Source organism: Sparus aurata, chromosome 18, assembly GCF_900880675.1.
Source record: "Sparus aurata chromosome 18, fSpaAur1.1, whole genome shotgun sequence".
Lineage (NCBI taxonomy): Eukaryota > Metazoa > Chordata > Actinopteri > Spariformes > Sparidae > Sparus > Sparus aurata.
Window position 1 is genome coordinate 9,922,008 of NC_044204.1, and position 14,555 is coordinate 9,936,562.

At 44.8% G+C, this 14,555-nt stretch overlaps 1 protein-coding gene across 3 annotated transcripts; it reads right to left on the bottom strand.

The window, feature by feature from the left end:
• Positions 1-3,089: 3,089 nt before the first annotated feature.
• Positions 3,090-13,872, bottom strand: pcdh18b (protocadherin 18b). 3 transcript variants are annotated; one of them, XM_030396958.1, is made up of 4 exons: positions 10,925-13,872; positions 10,384-10,472; positions 9,878-9,993; positions 3,090-4,618 (listed from the first exon to the last, which is right to left on the bottom strand). In XM_030396958.1, exons 1-4 carry the CDS (start codon positions 13,424-13,426, stop codon positions 3,660-3,662), a joined length of 3,666 nt encoding a protein of 1,221 aa, XP_030252818.1. In that variant the 5' UTR covers positions 13,427-13,872; the 3' UTR covers positions 3,090-3,659. The 3 variants fall into 3 exon arrangements, with proteins under 3 accessions (XP_030252818.1, XP_030252817.1, XP_030252816.1); XM_030396957.1 differs by having other exon boundaries at positions 9,824-9,993; positions 10,384-10,439; positions 10,925-13,871; XM_030396956.1 differs by having other exon boundaries at positions 9,824-9,993; positions 10,925-13,871.
• Between the last annotated feature and the right edge of the window lie 683 nt (positions 13,873-14,555).

Below are 14,555 nucleotides of genomic sequence, written 5' to 3' on the forward strand. Positions count from 1 at the left end.
ACTGTCTGTTCACCCTGCTAGCCTCTGACAACACATACAGGAGTATCTGCTGCCGTACCACCAGAATACAGAGCAGCTTCATTCATCAGACTGTGAGACTCCTGAGCTCATCCTCAACACTCCATTTTATAAAAAAGTTTGTTTTGTGTTTTAAGTGGGATAAAGGGACTTTACAACCACACGGTGTTGTCAAACGACAAATAAATGAACCCAAACAGGCACAATGCTGAAGACTTGGAACTGCGGACTTGGTGACACACAACGTTGATAGACGCTGCTCTGAACTCACTGTGTATTTTTTGAGTGCTGCCAAATTGTCATGAATAATTAATAACATAACAGAGATGCGTGCAACAAGCTGCTGCTGTCACCAGAATAAAGAAGATGACATTCTGATATTCATATGAGAGAACCCCTTTCATTAAATTATGTAATAGTTTAAATGAATTAGAAAATCGATTGTTTTTTTTCAGGTTTTTTTACTGAATCTGTGAAAATATTCTGATTGACAGACTTTGGTTTGCTATCATTTCAGCTTTTAGTGGTTAAAAATGTCCTGTTTGTTTTTATTTCATTTACATTTCATTGCACTGATCGGGCAAATGATGGCTGTCACTAAAATAAAATATCTGAAACTGTGTTTGTTAACTAGCACAGGTTAATGACAAACTTGTCCTCAGAAAAGATCTTTAAAATGACTGTAACACACCTGTCACCTGGACATAATGGTTCACACGTCTTTTACACACCGCTAGCAAACTGTGCCTCATATCTATTTTATCCAGATAAACCGATCATCAGAATGATTAGAGTGTGATCTGACTCTAATTATGATGTACCATTTATTTTTTCTAATATTTAAAATTAATCCACTTGAGTTTGAACATGATGTTAAATAGATACAGCATACTGTACATTGTGAGGCCCATGGATCAACTGAACCCAGGAATAGTGTTTGTTTCTTACATTTTGAAGTAAACATTACTGTTTGAATTATGTAACCTGTAATATGGCTGTGAATTTTTTCTCGTTAAAAATATAACAGAAGTTGCAGTAACGAGGACAGGGGAAGTGTAGCTGTACACAACCCAGACGCAGTGATCTGACACCATGAGCTGACAGATGTGATAGGCTGCGCGCTGATGACTGCTGTATCGGATAATGATGCACACACTGTCCTTGTGTCTCTGCCTGTATTCCTACATTCAAGTTATTTTTATCAATTTGTTTTTAGATAGATAGATAGATAGATAGATAGATAGATAGATAGATAGATAGATAGATAGATAGATAGATAGATAGATAGATAGATATGACCAATCATTCCAACAAGAGCACAAGGTGGCCTTTAGGGTCAGTTGGTTTAGGTCGTGCCCAGGCTGCTCAGGTTTTTATTGTGTTGTTGTAAAGTAAAAAATAAAAAGGGGGTTGGAATCCCCCCACCATAGTTTCCTAAGATAGGGGTTACCAAACAACATTTTGCATAGGGCCCCCTTCAAAAAATATGGAGGTCCCCTTGTGGAATGTTGCAGGGCTTTTTGGGAGCATTCCACTTTTTGTGTATCAACCAGTTTGAAAACTCAAATTCAAATTCACAATAAGCTTATATCAATAAAGATCTATGAAGTTGATGAGGTAAATATTGAATATATTTGACTTCATGTCAAAAAGAATTGGCAAAGGATCACACTGTGTTTCGTTTGTGTTGTTCAGAGCGTCCTAACTGTTGTGGAATGGGATCGAGTTGCAGTCGAGATGAGCCGGGCCAGAGCAGAACTGATCAACAGTGATCCCCACCCAATGCACGTCAGTTAAATTTCTTTCTATTTGTGACGATCATGCTGACACACAGCAGATTAGCCTGACATCACTGTTTGTTTGTGTGTGTGTGTGTGTGTGGACTGCGTTGACTGTGTGCTTGGTTTTTCCTGCAGCTTCCATTTTCCTCCACTTTCCCTGACGGCTGCAGGGTGGCAATGTCTCCTCCAGGGGGCTCTGTCTGGTTGTCTGCTCTCACTCCTCCTTGGCTCCTTTATCAGGGCTTGGTGCATGCTAGTCAGTGGTAATGTGTAAAAGCTGGCTGCTGGAGTCATTGGTTTACAGTGCACATGGTGAACCTCTAGGTGTCACCCATAATCTAGTTGTTAGGGCAACAGAGGTGGGAGGTGACTCCATCGAATACAAACCCCTCCGTGAAACTCTCAACAGCTCACTGTGTCTCTCCACAGCAGCTTTTTTTCCCCGATCTGCGTCCACAGCACATTTTCTCCCATCAGCCACGACACATCCAAGCCTGTTCTTTTTGTTTTGTGAATTCAAGTGGCTCAGAGATTGCTGACTGAACGCTGAGCCTCTCTGTGTTTTTTCTTTTTTTTCTGGGCTAAGACAACAATCCTGGCTGAATTGAGTCATTTTAGTGTTTGTGGAAATGCTTCAGCGCTTTTTCAAATGAGCAGGAACATGTCTTACAAATTGCAAACACAGTCAAGAACGGAAATTTGCTGATGTGAAAATGAGGAGTCCTGATAGTGTGAGTGAAGGGTGCTTTTGAACTGTTCATACACAGTGCCTTTGAGTAAACAGGAGTACCGCAGGGCTGCTGTACGACTATAGATAGATTGTTGTTAGTGATCTGTCTGATGTCTTTTCTTGTCTGACAAACAGTCTGGAAGATGTCACACATACGTGCTCCTAATTGTTCCAGTACTTAACAAGATGGGTAATGAATCCTTCCCCATCACAACATTGTGTCTTCTTTGGTACCGAGTGAGTGTGTACTTCATATATCCTCAATAGCTGCTGGCTGTGTTTTTGCGAGTCATTAGTAGACTTTATTAATAATTTCGTAACATTTTCCATTTTTGATATGACATGATATAACTTTTTTTTTCATTGTCGTATATTAATGTTGTTTACCTTGACTCCTTCTTGATTGGTTGTTGGCTCTCATATGAAGCTGTCTTAGTTTCATATTGTGAGTTTAGAATAGAATAGGAGGTACCCAAAATTGATTCACTCTCATAAAGTACATAACAAACTACAGAAGCTCCCACTATTGCAACAAAATACAGAAACCACAGACACCTGAATCATGTTTGTGTATTATCATTTTTATTTGTGTACGGTCCACTTCCCCACAATAATCCACGACGACAAATGTCCATTAATAATTAATATATTTATATATACATAACATAGTGACAAATAAAAAAAGAATCACAATACAAAAGACAATTTAAATATGTAGAATGTCGATCGCATGTCAAAGTCTTGATTCAATGTTTTTAAACTCAACATGCATTCAAAATATAAAAATAGACTTCTGATTAAGTTTATATACAATGTTTTTTTTATAAATATAAGCATACAAATGTATTTTTAAAATACAAAGATAAATACAGTCACATAGTGTACATTGTGTACCAAACCAGCAATTACAAACAATTTTTTGGATATTTAGCATTCACAAAACACAATTAATACATTAGAAATGCAACTTTAACGACAATTGCAGGTCTTGTTTTTTGTCTCATTGTTTTTTGTTTCTGTTTTAGTTTTTTCTGTCCTTCTTTTGCCACCCACCGTCCCTCACTTTTATTGTGAAATGGGGAGAGAAGTCAGTGAGTGGTGAATAAATAAACAGGGTAAGAAACGGACGTTTAGCTCTGCCGAACATCCTGTAAGAGTTTGTTGATCTCAGCCACCAGCTCACTGGCATCCACTAGCTCATGTCTGCTGTCGCTGCGTTTGCCCTGAAGGTGGCTGAGCACTGAGTCAAAATCATCCTCCTCATAGTTTTCTGGGATCTCCTCCATGGCTGGCAGCCACTTGGAGGAGGGCCCGGGGAGAGGAACTGGCACTGGCACTGGGGCCGGAGAAGCCTGCACCATAGTGGGGCTGACCAGTGCCGTAAGCAAAGGGCTGCTGTGGGGTTTGGGGGTGTGGCCGCTGTTCTGGGGGCTGTTTTTGGGCGCCTGCAATCCCTTATGGTTGGTGCTCTGACAGCTGAGCTTGGTGCTGGGTTTCAGGGTGTGGTAGCTGCCACCCTGGTGGTGGCCAGATGGGCCGATGCTGCTCCCCGGGTTCTGGAAGTGGGTGTTGGCAGCCCAGGCGGCCACACCCTGCTGGTGGACAGAGGGGTTGGACTTGCCAGGGAGATGTCCCCTTCTGCGATCTAAAGATCCAGTCATGGGGACACCCACCCCACTCAGGCTAGTCCCCTTCTGGTTCTCGTTGACCTGGACGTATGAGTCCAGACCCTGGGGTAGCAACCGCTGGAACACACTGCTCATCTCTGACAGCAACGATGTGGTCCCACATAGATCCTCATCTCTGACCTCACCCTCACCATCCTCTCCCCCTTCCTCTTCTCCGCCGTCCTCACCAACCAGGTCCTTGCCGAAGGTGGAGAAGCTCTGGTTCCGGGCAGGGCCAGTGTCAGTGCAGGGCTGTGGAGTCTTTTCCTGGGACAGTTCGGCGGGTTGGCGGGCTTCTTCTCCCGGGATGTAGAGGTTACTGCGGTAATCGGAGGACGATGAGGCCGGGGAGGCCAGGGGGGGCATCCAGCACTGATCTGAGTGGCCCAGGACACGACACTCCTCTGTGCACAGCCTCATAGCTGGGAAGACAGATACAAACACTCATAAGTAATTGGGCACATGCAGAAGTTTGGTGCAGAAAACAATAAACATGAAGGTTTTGCACAAAGGACTGCAACTAGCAATTATACTCATTACTGATTTTGTTGTCAATTAATCATTTAAGCGATTAACGTGGAAACATCTCCTGTTCCCAGAGACATTTTCTCATGTCTTGTTTTGCTCAAGCAACAGCCCAAAACCCAAAGATGTTCAGTTATAATGATGTTATACCCAAAGAAGCACGGAACGTGAGAAGAGGAAGTAGACATGGCTTTGAAGGTTGGAGCCAGTCAAACCCACAGAGCTCCATATGTGGTGATTAAAACAATGAACCAAGAGATTCTACTTTATCAGGTGAGAAAGTGATCCTGTATACATTGGATGTATTTTGCAGATTACGATTAAATAAACCCCATTATTTTATGTGTATGTACATTTCAACAAAACAACCAATAATTTTGATCACAAAATGTAAAGATATATGAAGCTGATTCCCGTCAGTGAGTCTCTTTCCTTTCCATCTACTATTTGCCTGCTTCTCTTCAGGTGTTTTTGCTGCACTGTCTCTGGAAACATGGTGGAAATCTGCCCTAATTAGTCTGAAAGGCTCTCTGCAGGAGCACTGCCTGCTACAGTACAGTACCTTCCAACGTATTTACCATGGAGAGACAATTCAGCGAGGCTGATCAATGCCTATTACCCATTCAAAATAACTCCTCCTCTAAAAGCCCTGCATTTTTCCCTTTCAAGTCGCTCTTTTCAATATTAAATCTTCAAATAGAAAATCTCTGAAGAATAAATTAGACAAATCAAATATGCCAACTTAAAGCCTTCATTATAAGAGTGCGGCGCTTTTCAGGCGTGCTATTGAGGGACTTCATTATCCCCTCATTAACATGAAAGGAACATTTATAATACATCTTAGAGCAGATGAAAAGTGCATTTGGGCGCACTGGAAGGGAAAAAAAAACAGCGCGGGGGCAGCGGCAGATTGGTGCCCTGCTGATGAAAGGGTAAAAATGAAAGATTTAACCCAAATGATTTGCGTGTAAAAATAAAAAGAGAACATGTCAGGCAAACATGAACTGAAAGCCTGCCTGTCTGACTGGATGCAGTGTTAATTCAGCTAACTGACTGACTGATCATTTATTGGCTAGTAAATCAGAGTAGTTTTATTCGGAGCCCTAAACTAGCTCACTGCTGATAACGTGTTTATTTGAGAGCTTTTCTTTTACCAAATTTGATCAGGAAACAAGCGGCAGGGTGCTGTTATCCACTGAGCAGAGGGGCAGGCAAGGAGTGTTGGCTGTGAGATTCAGATTAGATCGAGGACTACAAGACTTTGATGATTTAGTACAGTTCCACAAAGTCCAAGTGAGAGAACTGTATGTGGCCAACTGTAAAAACACTAGTTCTACACTTGCGATGACGCAACTACATAGCATCTATGCTTAGCCTGGTAAATGACAAACTCCAAAACACTCAATTCATAACACAGGCTTTAAATAATACATTTGTCTCCACGCCCAAGCTGGTATAGCCCTGATTTCATCACTATGACATCATCAGGGTTATTTTCCCAAAGTATACCAACAGTCACAAGAGGTATTAATCAACTATTTTAGTACTGACAGGCAGTAAACCGACTTTGCCTACATGCTCTCCATCACTCCTGCCTGTACGTGACAACACGTCTCGTTCATTATGCAAAAAGAATGGGGTCAGGCTCGACGGTGAGAATGTTTTTTAACCAGCGTTATCGCAAACAAACTGTTTTCAGCACCCCGACCTTCCGTTCGTCAGCATTGCTTGTGTCAGACGTGAATAAAAACACCTACCAGTATCTGTTACGTTCCCCTGTTAGCATGTTGCATCTTGTTTGTTTGATCCACGCTCAATAAAATAAATGTCTAAGCGACACTCATTGTCGACACAGAAACATTTCACCTGTCCCGGCACCCAGAGGTTTAAAGATTCAGTCGGACAGCACCGGTTTTCAATTCAGGCACCACACTACGACGTTAATCTACATGCCAATTAATAAGTGGGACCCAACATACTAATTAGTCAGCTTAAGTAATAGATGTATGAACTTTGGATGGAGCCAGGCTGGACATTTCTGCCTGCTTCCAGTATTTATGCTATCCTCCAGACTCCAGTTCTGTATCTAACATGCAGGCTGACCGGTAGTTATTTTCTCTTCTCACTGTCAGAGAAGCAGCTATTAACTGTATATCACAAAACATACTATTCTTTCAAGAAGACAAAGCGGAATAAGGAACGCAAAGGGTTCGTCGGGCATTTAAGCACGAGTTTTGCAAGCCTGACGGTAAATTCCCCGGTGATACAATGTATAATATTGTCTGCATCGAGAAGGGCTCCGACAAAGAGTTTCTACTTCGACGTCCTTGTGTGGGGAGAGTTGCCTCATCCATCCATAATGACAGGGCGCTGACTACACGCTGCCTGAAATCATCCATGCTGCAGTGGACACGGGGGCGGGAGGCGGGATGAACATACAGAAGGAGAAAGGTGAGCTCTGAGATGTAATTATGCTCTTCAGGGCTTAATCATGAGCACAACTCTGTGCTGACTCCATAGCAACTATTCGTCACATGGCAATTAAATGCCTTCTTTTCATCAGAGGAGCAGTAGGGCTTCGGTTTGGACGCCTGAAAGTGAAGGCTTGAAGGTGGGAAAAGGGAGAATGACTAACAAGCCGAGCTCCTCCACACAGCTATGAAGGGAAGGCGGGTGGGAGGGGGGTGGTGTTAGTGATGAGATTGTCTGCCCGTCTGGGTCGACTTTAATTGGGATGTAGCTCAAATGCAGTGTCGAGTGATGGCTGTGTGGGAAGCTGGCTGGAAAGACGACGGGAGCCCTGGGAGGAGAGGGATGGCGTGATAAAGGAAGCCGTGGCAGCTTGCAACCTGGGTGAAGTTAAGCCGAGACAGGCTGAGAGGCAGAGGAGTTTTCAGAGTGTGTGACCTAGTGTTTTCCAACTCAACTAGTCGGGGAAACCTGCCTGCCAGATATTTGATGCTAGGTGGGTAGAATATCGCGAAGTCAGTCAGGTCAATCAATGTTCAACAAGTGTTCAAACTTCTTCCTCGTTTACACAGTGGGGAGACTCCATGCAGTGTGACAGCAGGGAGAAGTGATGGGTGAATGTGAGGGAGGATCAGCTGAGCTATCCAGAGAAATATATCAACAACTTTGTGACAGTGTGGTGAAACAAAGTGGTGGAGTAGGCACGGTATCATTCACAAACCTCCAAGGCCAGTGCACATGCAGTCGCTTGCAGAACAAAGAAGGCATGCCAAAAAACTGCTACAGCAGGGTTCTGCTAACAGGCAGCAGGTAGGTACAAAGGGGTATGGCACTTGTTATGTCATAACACAACATTGTCATGATGCCAGCATGAAGGGAGCCCCACAAGTAATGACAGAGGAAATTAATAAGAGGTTAAGTCTGTCTTAATACAATATAGCCTTTTATTTGCCCATAGGGTCACTGAGTTATTGGTCAATGGCTGTGAAGTGATCACTTCATAGCTTGACTCCACTGTTAGAGACGGTTCACATTTGATATCAACATCCGCCCTGAGTGATTTAATCACTAGGACAGCTCCAAGTACATCTGTGAACGCCCCAATGACACACCGACAACGCATTTGAGACTCCTTTACAGAATCAAATGATTATGAGTTGTTGAATGAAGAGAAACTTAAACTTTGCTATGAAAAATTCAAAATTACTAATTTTACAGTGAATTAAACATTTTTGGGGAGAAAATGTATAAACTTTGTGACACGGTGTCCCTGACCAATCCGTAACTATTTGTCCCTTCTTGTTATTCCGGCAAATGTCATGCAAAGTGACATTTCTTTATTTGTTTAAAAAAACATTGTTTTCCTTCTAATTAGTTATGTTGAACTTGTGCCAGAGAGGGATCACTTTGGGGACAGTGTATGTAGGAAGACCAGTTACTCTTTGCATCATATATATATATATATATATATATATATATATATATATATATATATAAGTATATATATATATATATATATATGTATATATATATGTAAAATACAATGCTATATAATTCAAAACTATTAAATCTATCTCTTCATTCAAAATAAATTGAGCGCAGCAGTTCAAGACATCTGCCAAAGTCTGTGCTCAACGGGGTGACCTCTAGATGGGGTTAATACCCTGAGGTTGAGAAACTTCAGCCATAGTTTAAGATTTAAGAAAGAAACAATCTGTTCTGCTGACCATGTAGTGACATGGATGGAATAATTTCCCTTACACTATAAATTTATTTTCAACAACAACTAATTAAAATGTTTAACATATGCTGGTTCCTGCCCCTATCTCTCTTTTCTACATCTTACACAACATTAAACTGAATTTCTGTGGGTTTAGAACTATATGTTAGAGACAACACCTTTGATTTGGGATACTTGTCATGGGATTTTTTCAGTAAAGATGATAATTATCAGCCCTCGTCTTTGCTCACATCTTTCCAATGAAATTTTGATGTTACGGTATAAAAGTTCTTGGAAACCTATTGTAGAACATAAGGATAAGATAACGTTTCATTTAACAGGTCTTTGAAATTTCATGGTAAGTAGGTGGTTAATTCAAAATTAGTCACTTGATTCTTAATTATGACATTGGTGATTAGCGATTTATGGTGGTTAACTATAACGGTAAGGTTAATTGTTAAAAAGTTAGACTTAGTCAGGGTTCATTTCAAATAATTTCAAATTTCAATGTTGCTGTCCATTGACAACCACCAAAAGTTGTGTATTTTTTTGTTGATAAAACTGAGTTGAGACAATTCTCGCATTTCATCAAACAAACCATTTACAAATTCATTGAATGATCTGAAATATGCTTTGCCACAAAACTAAAAACATGTCTGTTTTTCTTAGCTCATGAAAAGATGATATTTTGGACATACATGATTTTGACTGGACAGCAATGTACAGCTATGTTAATTACCACCAAATTCTTACCATGAAATCTATGGACTTAAATTAATTGATGTGCCGTAAAAACTGATGCTTAAACTGCACCCTGGATTCAGGACAAGATGCGAGGCAGACAGGAGGGGAATGATAGGGGATATAAAGGGAGGGTTGTGGGGTGTGGTGGATGGGGGGCCCAAGGGTGTACCTGCATGCGTTCTGTGCTGGCCATCAGGGGCATATATCTCAGTAAAGCCCTCACCAAGGAGCCTATCCATGGGTGACTCCCTGCCAGGCTCATAGTCGCTGTCTCCGGCTTCGCTGTCTCCACGGCCGCTGTCCTTCAGACTGAACTTATCCATCTCATTTAGGGCGTATCTGCATGGAGAGAGACACACAGAGATTTGATACAGTTCTCATAGAAGACTGGCTAATCATTGACAGAAATATTATCAACTTGTTAAGGGGAAGCCATGCTACTGATGGATAATAAGGCGCACAGAGAGGCAGAGAGTGCTCTGCAGAAGAGGTTTTACATAAAATTATGCAAATTTGAAGTTAGTGAGCATACAGTTTGACTCTAAACCAAAAAAGCTACTGGATATGGATATAACAGAGTATGTGAGGATGCTGACAACAAAATACAGTGGAAATATGTTACCGGGATATAACATAGGTGTACAAAAAGGGTGTCCCTTAATTTTGACCTTACTTCTGCCAATGTCAGACAGTAACGGCTTCAGACACTTCATTTTGTGTGTGCATTACCTGTAGCTCCTGGTGTATTTGTTGCCTCTGAAGCTTGGTCGTGGCTGGTACTGGCCCTGATGGAGCATGGATAGAAGCTGTGAGACTTGCTACAATCCCAAGGGAAACAAAAAAGGACAAAAAGAAAGAAAAAGACAAAAATAAAAGGAAAAATGAAGAGGGGAAAATGAATGGAGTCAAACAAGCAAGGCCACAAGACAATGTTGGGTGGGGGGGATAATGGGGAAGGGGTAGGGGGGAGGGTTGCATGAGTTTGTGACTAGGTCCTGTATGTGATGGTCAACAAAAACATGACACAAAGGGCTGAAGGTAACAGAATATGGGAGCAAGGGATAAATTCAGAACAAATACTAGATTTGAGACAAAACACAACATGCATACTGGCCTATGGGACGGAATTCTGAAACATGGTTTATCTTTTGACTTTAACAGCTGTGTACAGATGATGTTTACCCGACTGTTACCACAAACAGCAGTCTAGATGGAGCATCTAGGTTATTTTAGGATATTGACGATAAGCATGAAATCTGACTGTTCTTACCTCTACAGGAGGTGTGGCGTGGGCCAGCTCCAGGGCGAAGTTCTCTGGCACGTGATTGGAGGAGATGGTGACCAGGCTGTTTAGAGACTGCCGGCTATGATGGCTCTGCCTGCTCCCCAGGGTGCCCCTCTCAGGCGTAGGGGAGGCTGAGGGGGAGCGTGGGTGGGCACGGATAGGCAAGGTCCCGTTTACAGTTGGCACCAGGGTGATGTCTGCTTTGTGGATCTGCCTTGCGGGCTTCTTGGGGTGGTTCTGGTAGCTGCTCTCTGCCACTCTGCAGTTGTAGTTGTGTCTGGGGTCTTTCTTCTCCCGGCTGCAGCGGGCACTGGCGAACATCACCATGACGATGAGCAGCAGAGCGCATACGGCTCCAAGAGAGATGATGACGATGAGGGAGAGATCCAGTTGGGCCTGGCTGGTGCCGGTGGGGTAGAGAGGGGGGAGGATGTCCATGGTCTCCTGTAGAGAGAGCCTGAGGACGGCCCCTGTGGACAGCCGACTGGTGCCCCTGTCCTGCACTTCCACCCTGATCTCCATCACGTCGCGTGGAGCCTGCTCCAGGCTTGCGTTGGTTCTGAGTTCACATCTGCGGGCGTCCATCACAAACAGCCCATCCTCATTGCCACCAATGATGCTGCAGCTCACCTCTCCGTTGGCGCCGGCGTCGCGGTCGGTGACTTTAAGCGCCGTGATCAGCTGACCCGGTGATGCGTACTTCCACACCGGCAGCTCGGCGGTGTGATTCCTGAGGGAGGGGGAGTGGATGATGGGCGGGTTGTCATTTTCATCCAAAACAGTCAGCAGGACCGTTGTGTTAGTCGACAGGGAAGGGTTCCCCCCGTCACGCGCCTGAATGGTGAACGCAATCCGGCTGACATCCTCATGGTCGAAGCTGCGTAAGGCGTAGATGGCACCATTAGAAGGGTCAATGGTGACGTAGGTGGAGATGGGGCTCCCCTGGACCAGAGCATCTATAATAGAGTAGGTGACTTGGCCATTGGTGCCCAGATCTGGATCTGAGGCCACTACCGTCATCAGGTATGCTCCTGGAGAATTGTTCTCCGACTTAAAGACCTCGTAGCGGCTCTTCTCAAAACTTGGAGGATTGTCGTTTTCATCCAGAACCTGGACAGTGAAGTGTTTGATGGTGGAGAGGCTGGGGGAGCCCCTGTCCTCAGCTATGACTGTTAGACTGTACTCTGACCGCTTCTCCCTGTCTAAAGAGACATTGGTCAGGATCATGTAGTTCTTCTCGTAGGTCTTCTGCAGTCTAAAGTGGCCGTGGCCGTGCAGCCTGCACACCACCTCACCGTTGAGCCCAGCGTCGATGTCGTCAACGCGCACCAGAGCGATGAAGGTGTCCACAGGGGCGCCCTCGGAAATGTAGGCCACTTCCTCTTTGCCAGGCGTCATCAGGTTGATGTTTATCTCTGGTTTGTTGTCATTCACGTCCACTACTTTCACCACAATTTTGCAAAGTCCAGGAATAGAATTAGGGCCTAAGTCCTGAGCCTGGACGTCCAGCTCATAGGAAGCAGTGGTTTCATAGTCCACTTTTTTAATAAGGGTAATGTGTCCATTTTCTGGGTTTATCTTAAATGTTTCAAGGATCTTTGGTGAGACGTGGCTGCTGAAAGAGTAGACTATTTTCCCATTAGTGCCCTCGTCTGGATCTGTGGCGTTTAAATCAATGATTAGAGTCCCAAGGGGAGAGTTTTCCAGCAGATTGATGATATAAGCCTGCTCATCAAAGGCTGGGCTGTTGTCGTTGGAATCGGAGATGCTGATCTTGAGCAAAGTGGAGCCAGACTTTGGGGGCGCACCATTATCCGAGGCTGTGAGCTGCAGCTGGTAACTTGACTGCACCTCCCGGTCCAACTCCCTCATCACCACCAGCTCTGCGTACTTGGCGCCGTCCGTCCTGGTCCTGATGTCGATCTTAAAGAAGTTATTGGGTGTCAGGGAGTACGTGTGCAGGGAGTTCTCCCCGACGTCCGCATCCACGGCGCCATCCAGCGGGACGCGCGTCCCCACGGATGCGCTCTCGGAGATCTCGATTGGAACGATGGCGCGGGAGAAGTGCGGGGAGTTGTCGTTAATGTCCAGCACTTCCACCTCCACATGGAACAGCTGCAGGTACTCCGTCGGGAGAGTGACCACGTCGAATTCGATGGAGCAGTTTAAGTTTTTCTCGCAGAGCTTCTCGCGGTCGATCTTGGTGCCAATACTGATCTCCCCGTCCTCCTCCCGGACGGACAGGAACGGCGTGCTCCCTCGTTGCATAGCCCGGAACCGAAACGTCAGGGTGCTGGGCAGTTTGGACAGAACCCCGGCGACATCCTCTTTTAAGCGTGCGATCACAGTGCCCACTTTCTGCTCCTCGTAAACTTTGTATTTGTAAGTCTTACCGGAGGCGCCGTGCACAAGCGCGACCAAAAGCAGCAGTTTGAGCGGTGCCGAAGAGAAAATATTTCCTTTGGTTTGGTTTCTTTTTGGCCCCATCTTCTTGCGCGCACACTGTGGCGATCACTTCCACAGAGGGGGGAAAAGTCGGGGCGTAGGATGGATGTCTCCTCAGACGTCTGGCATGTTAAATCCTCGGCTGCTCTCCCACTCCCCGCAAAGAGCTCCGCAAAACAGAAGGTCAAAAACTCAAAATAAAAGAAAAAAAAAAAGGATAAATAAATAAATGAGCAAACTTTTACTTCTTTGGGAAGAGGAAAGGGCAGACGAAAGCAACCCGCGGCGCTCTGCTTGCACACAGATCTGTTGCGTATATCGACATATGCCCGTCGCCTTACGAGCGTGTGCGCCTGTGAATGAGTGAGAGTGAATGTCTGAGCGAAGAAAAGGCGCAGCTTTCCCCCGGTCCGTGCGCGAGAGAGTGTGTGTGAGAGAGAGAGACAGCAAGAGAGCGAGAGAGAGAGAAAGAAAGGGGGAGGGAGGAGGGAGTGTGTGGAGCGCCTACGGAGCAGAGCGCACGGAGCAGGGCGCGCACACACACACTCTCTCTCTCTCTCTCTCTCTCTCTCTCTCTCTCTCTCACTGCCCGCCCCGCACCCAAACTGCGTACCCCCACCTCCCTCTTCCTCCCCCTCCTCCTCCTAAAGCATCAGAATGGCCTCCTTCAGCAGCACAGGAGGGACTATTGATAGCAGGCCCGTCTCTCCCCCTCCTCCACCTTCTCCCCCCTCCACAGCACAGAGGACACCCCAGTATTGCAAGTGTGCCACAACAATAGGCCGGAGCAGGAATTATTCTGGGGGCAAGCCACTTTTAACACAACCACACACTCATCCGCGGCAGACTTACATTGTTAGGGTTTGCAATGCACAACGTGTGCCAAGTCGGGTCTTTTGTCACCAGGGATAGGAAACAGGGCCATCACTCAGCCTGGCACTTTGAGACAAAAACACAAACAAAATCACAGAAAAGGTTATTGTAGTTGTGGTGGTCAGGAGCAAACTTGTATCTAAGTTACCCGTAAACACAGCCATCACTTTCTTTATGTGGCTGATGATTGCGTTCCTCACCAAACGTTATGGACTTTGTGCGCAATAATGCACGAAATACCTTTAAATTTGTTGATTCTGGTGCCATTAAAATCCCAATATTCAAGTCTTTGAGCTTT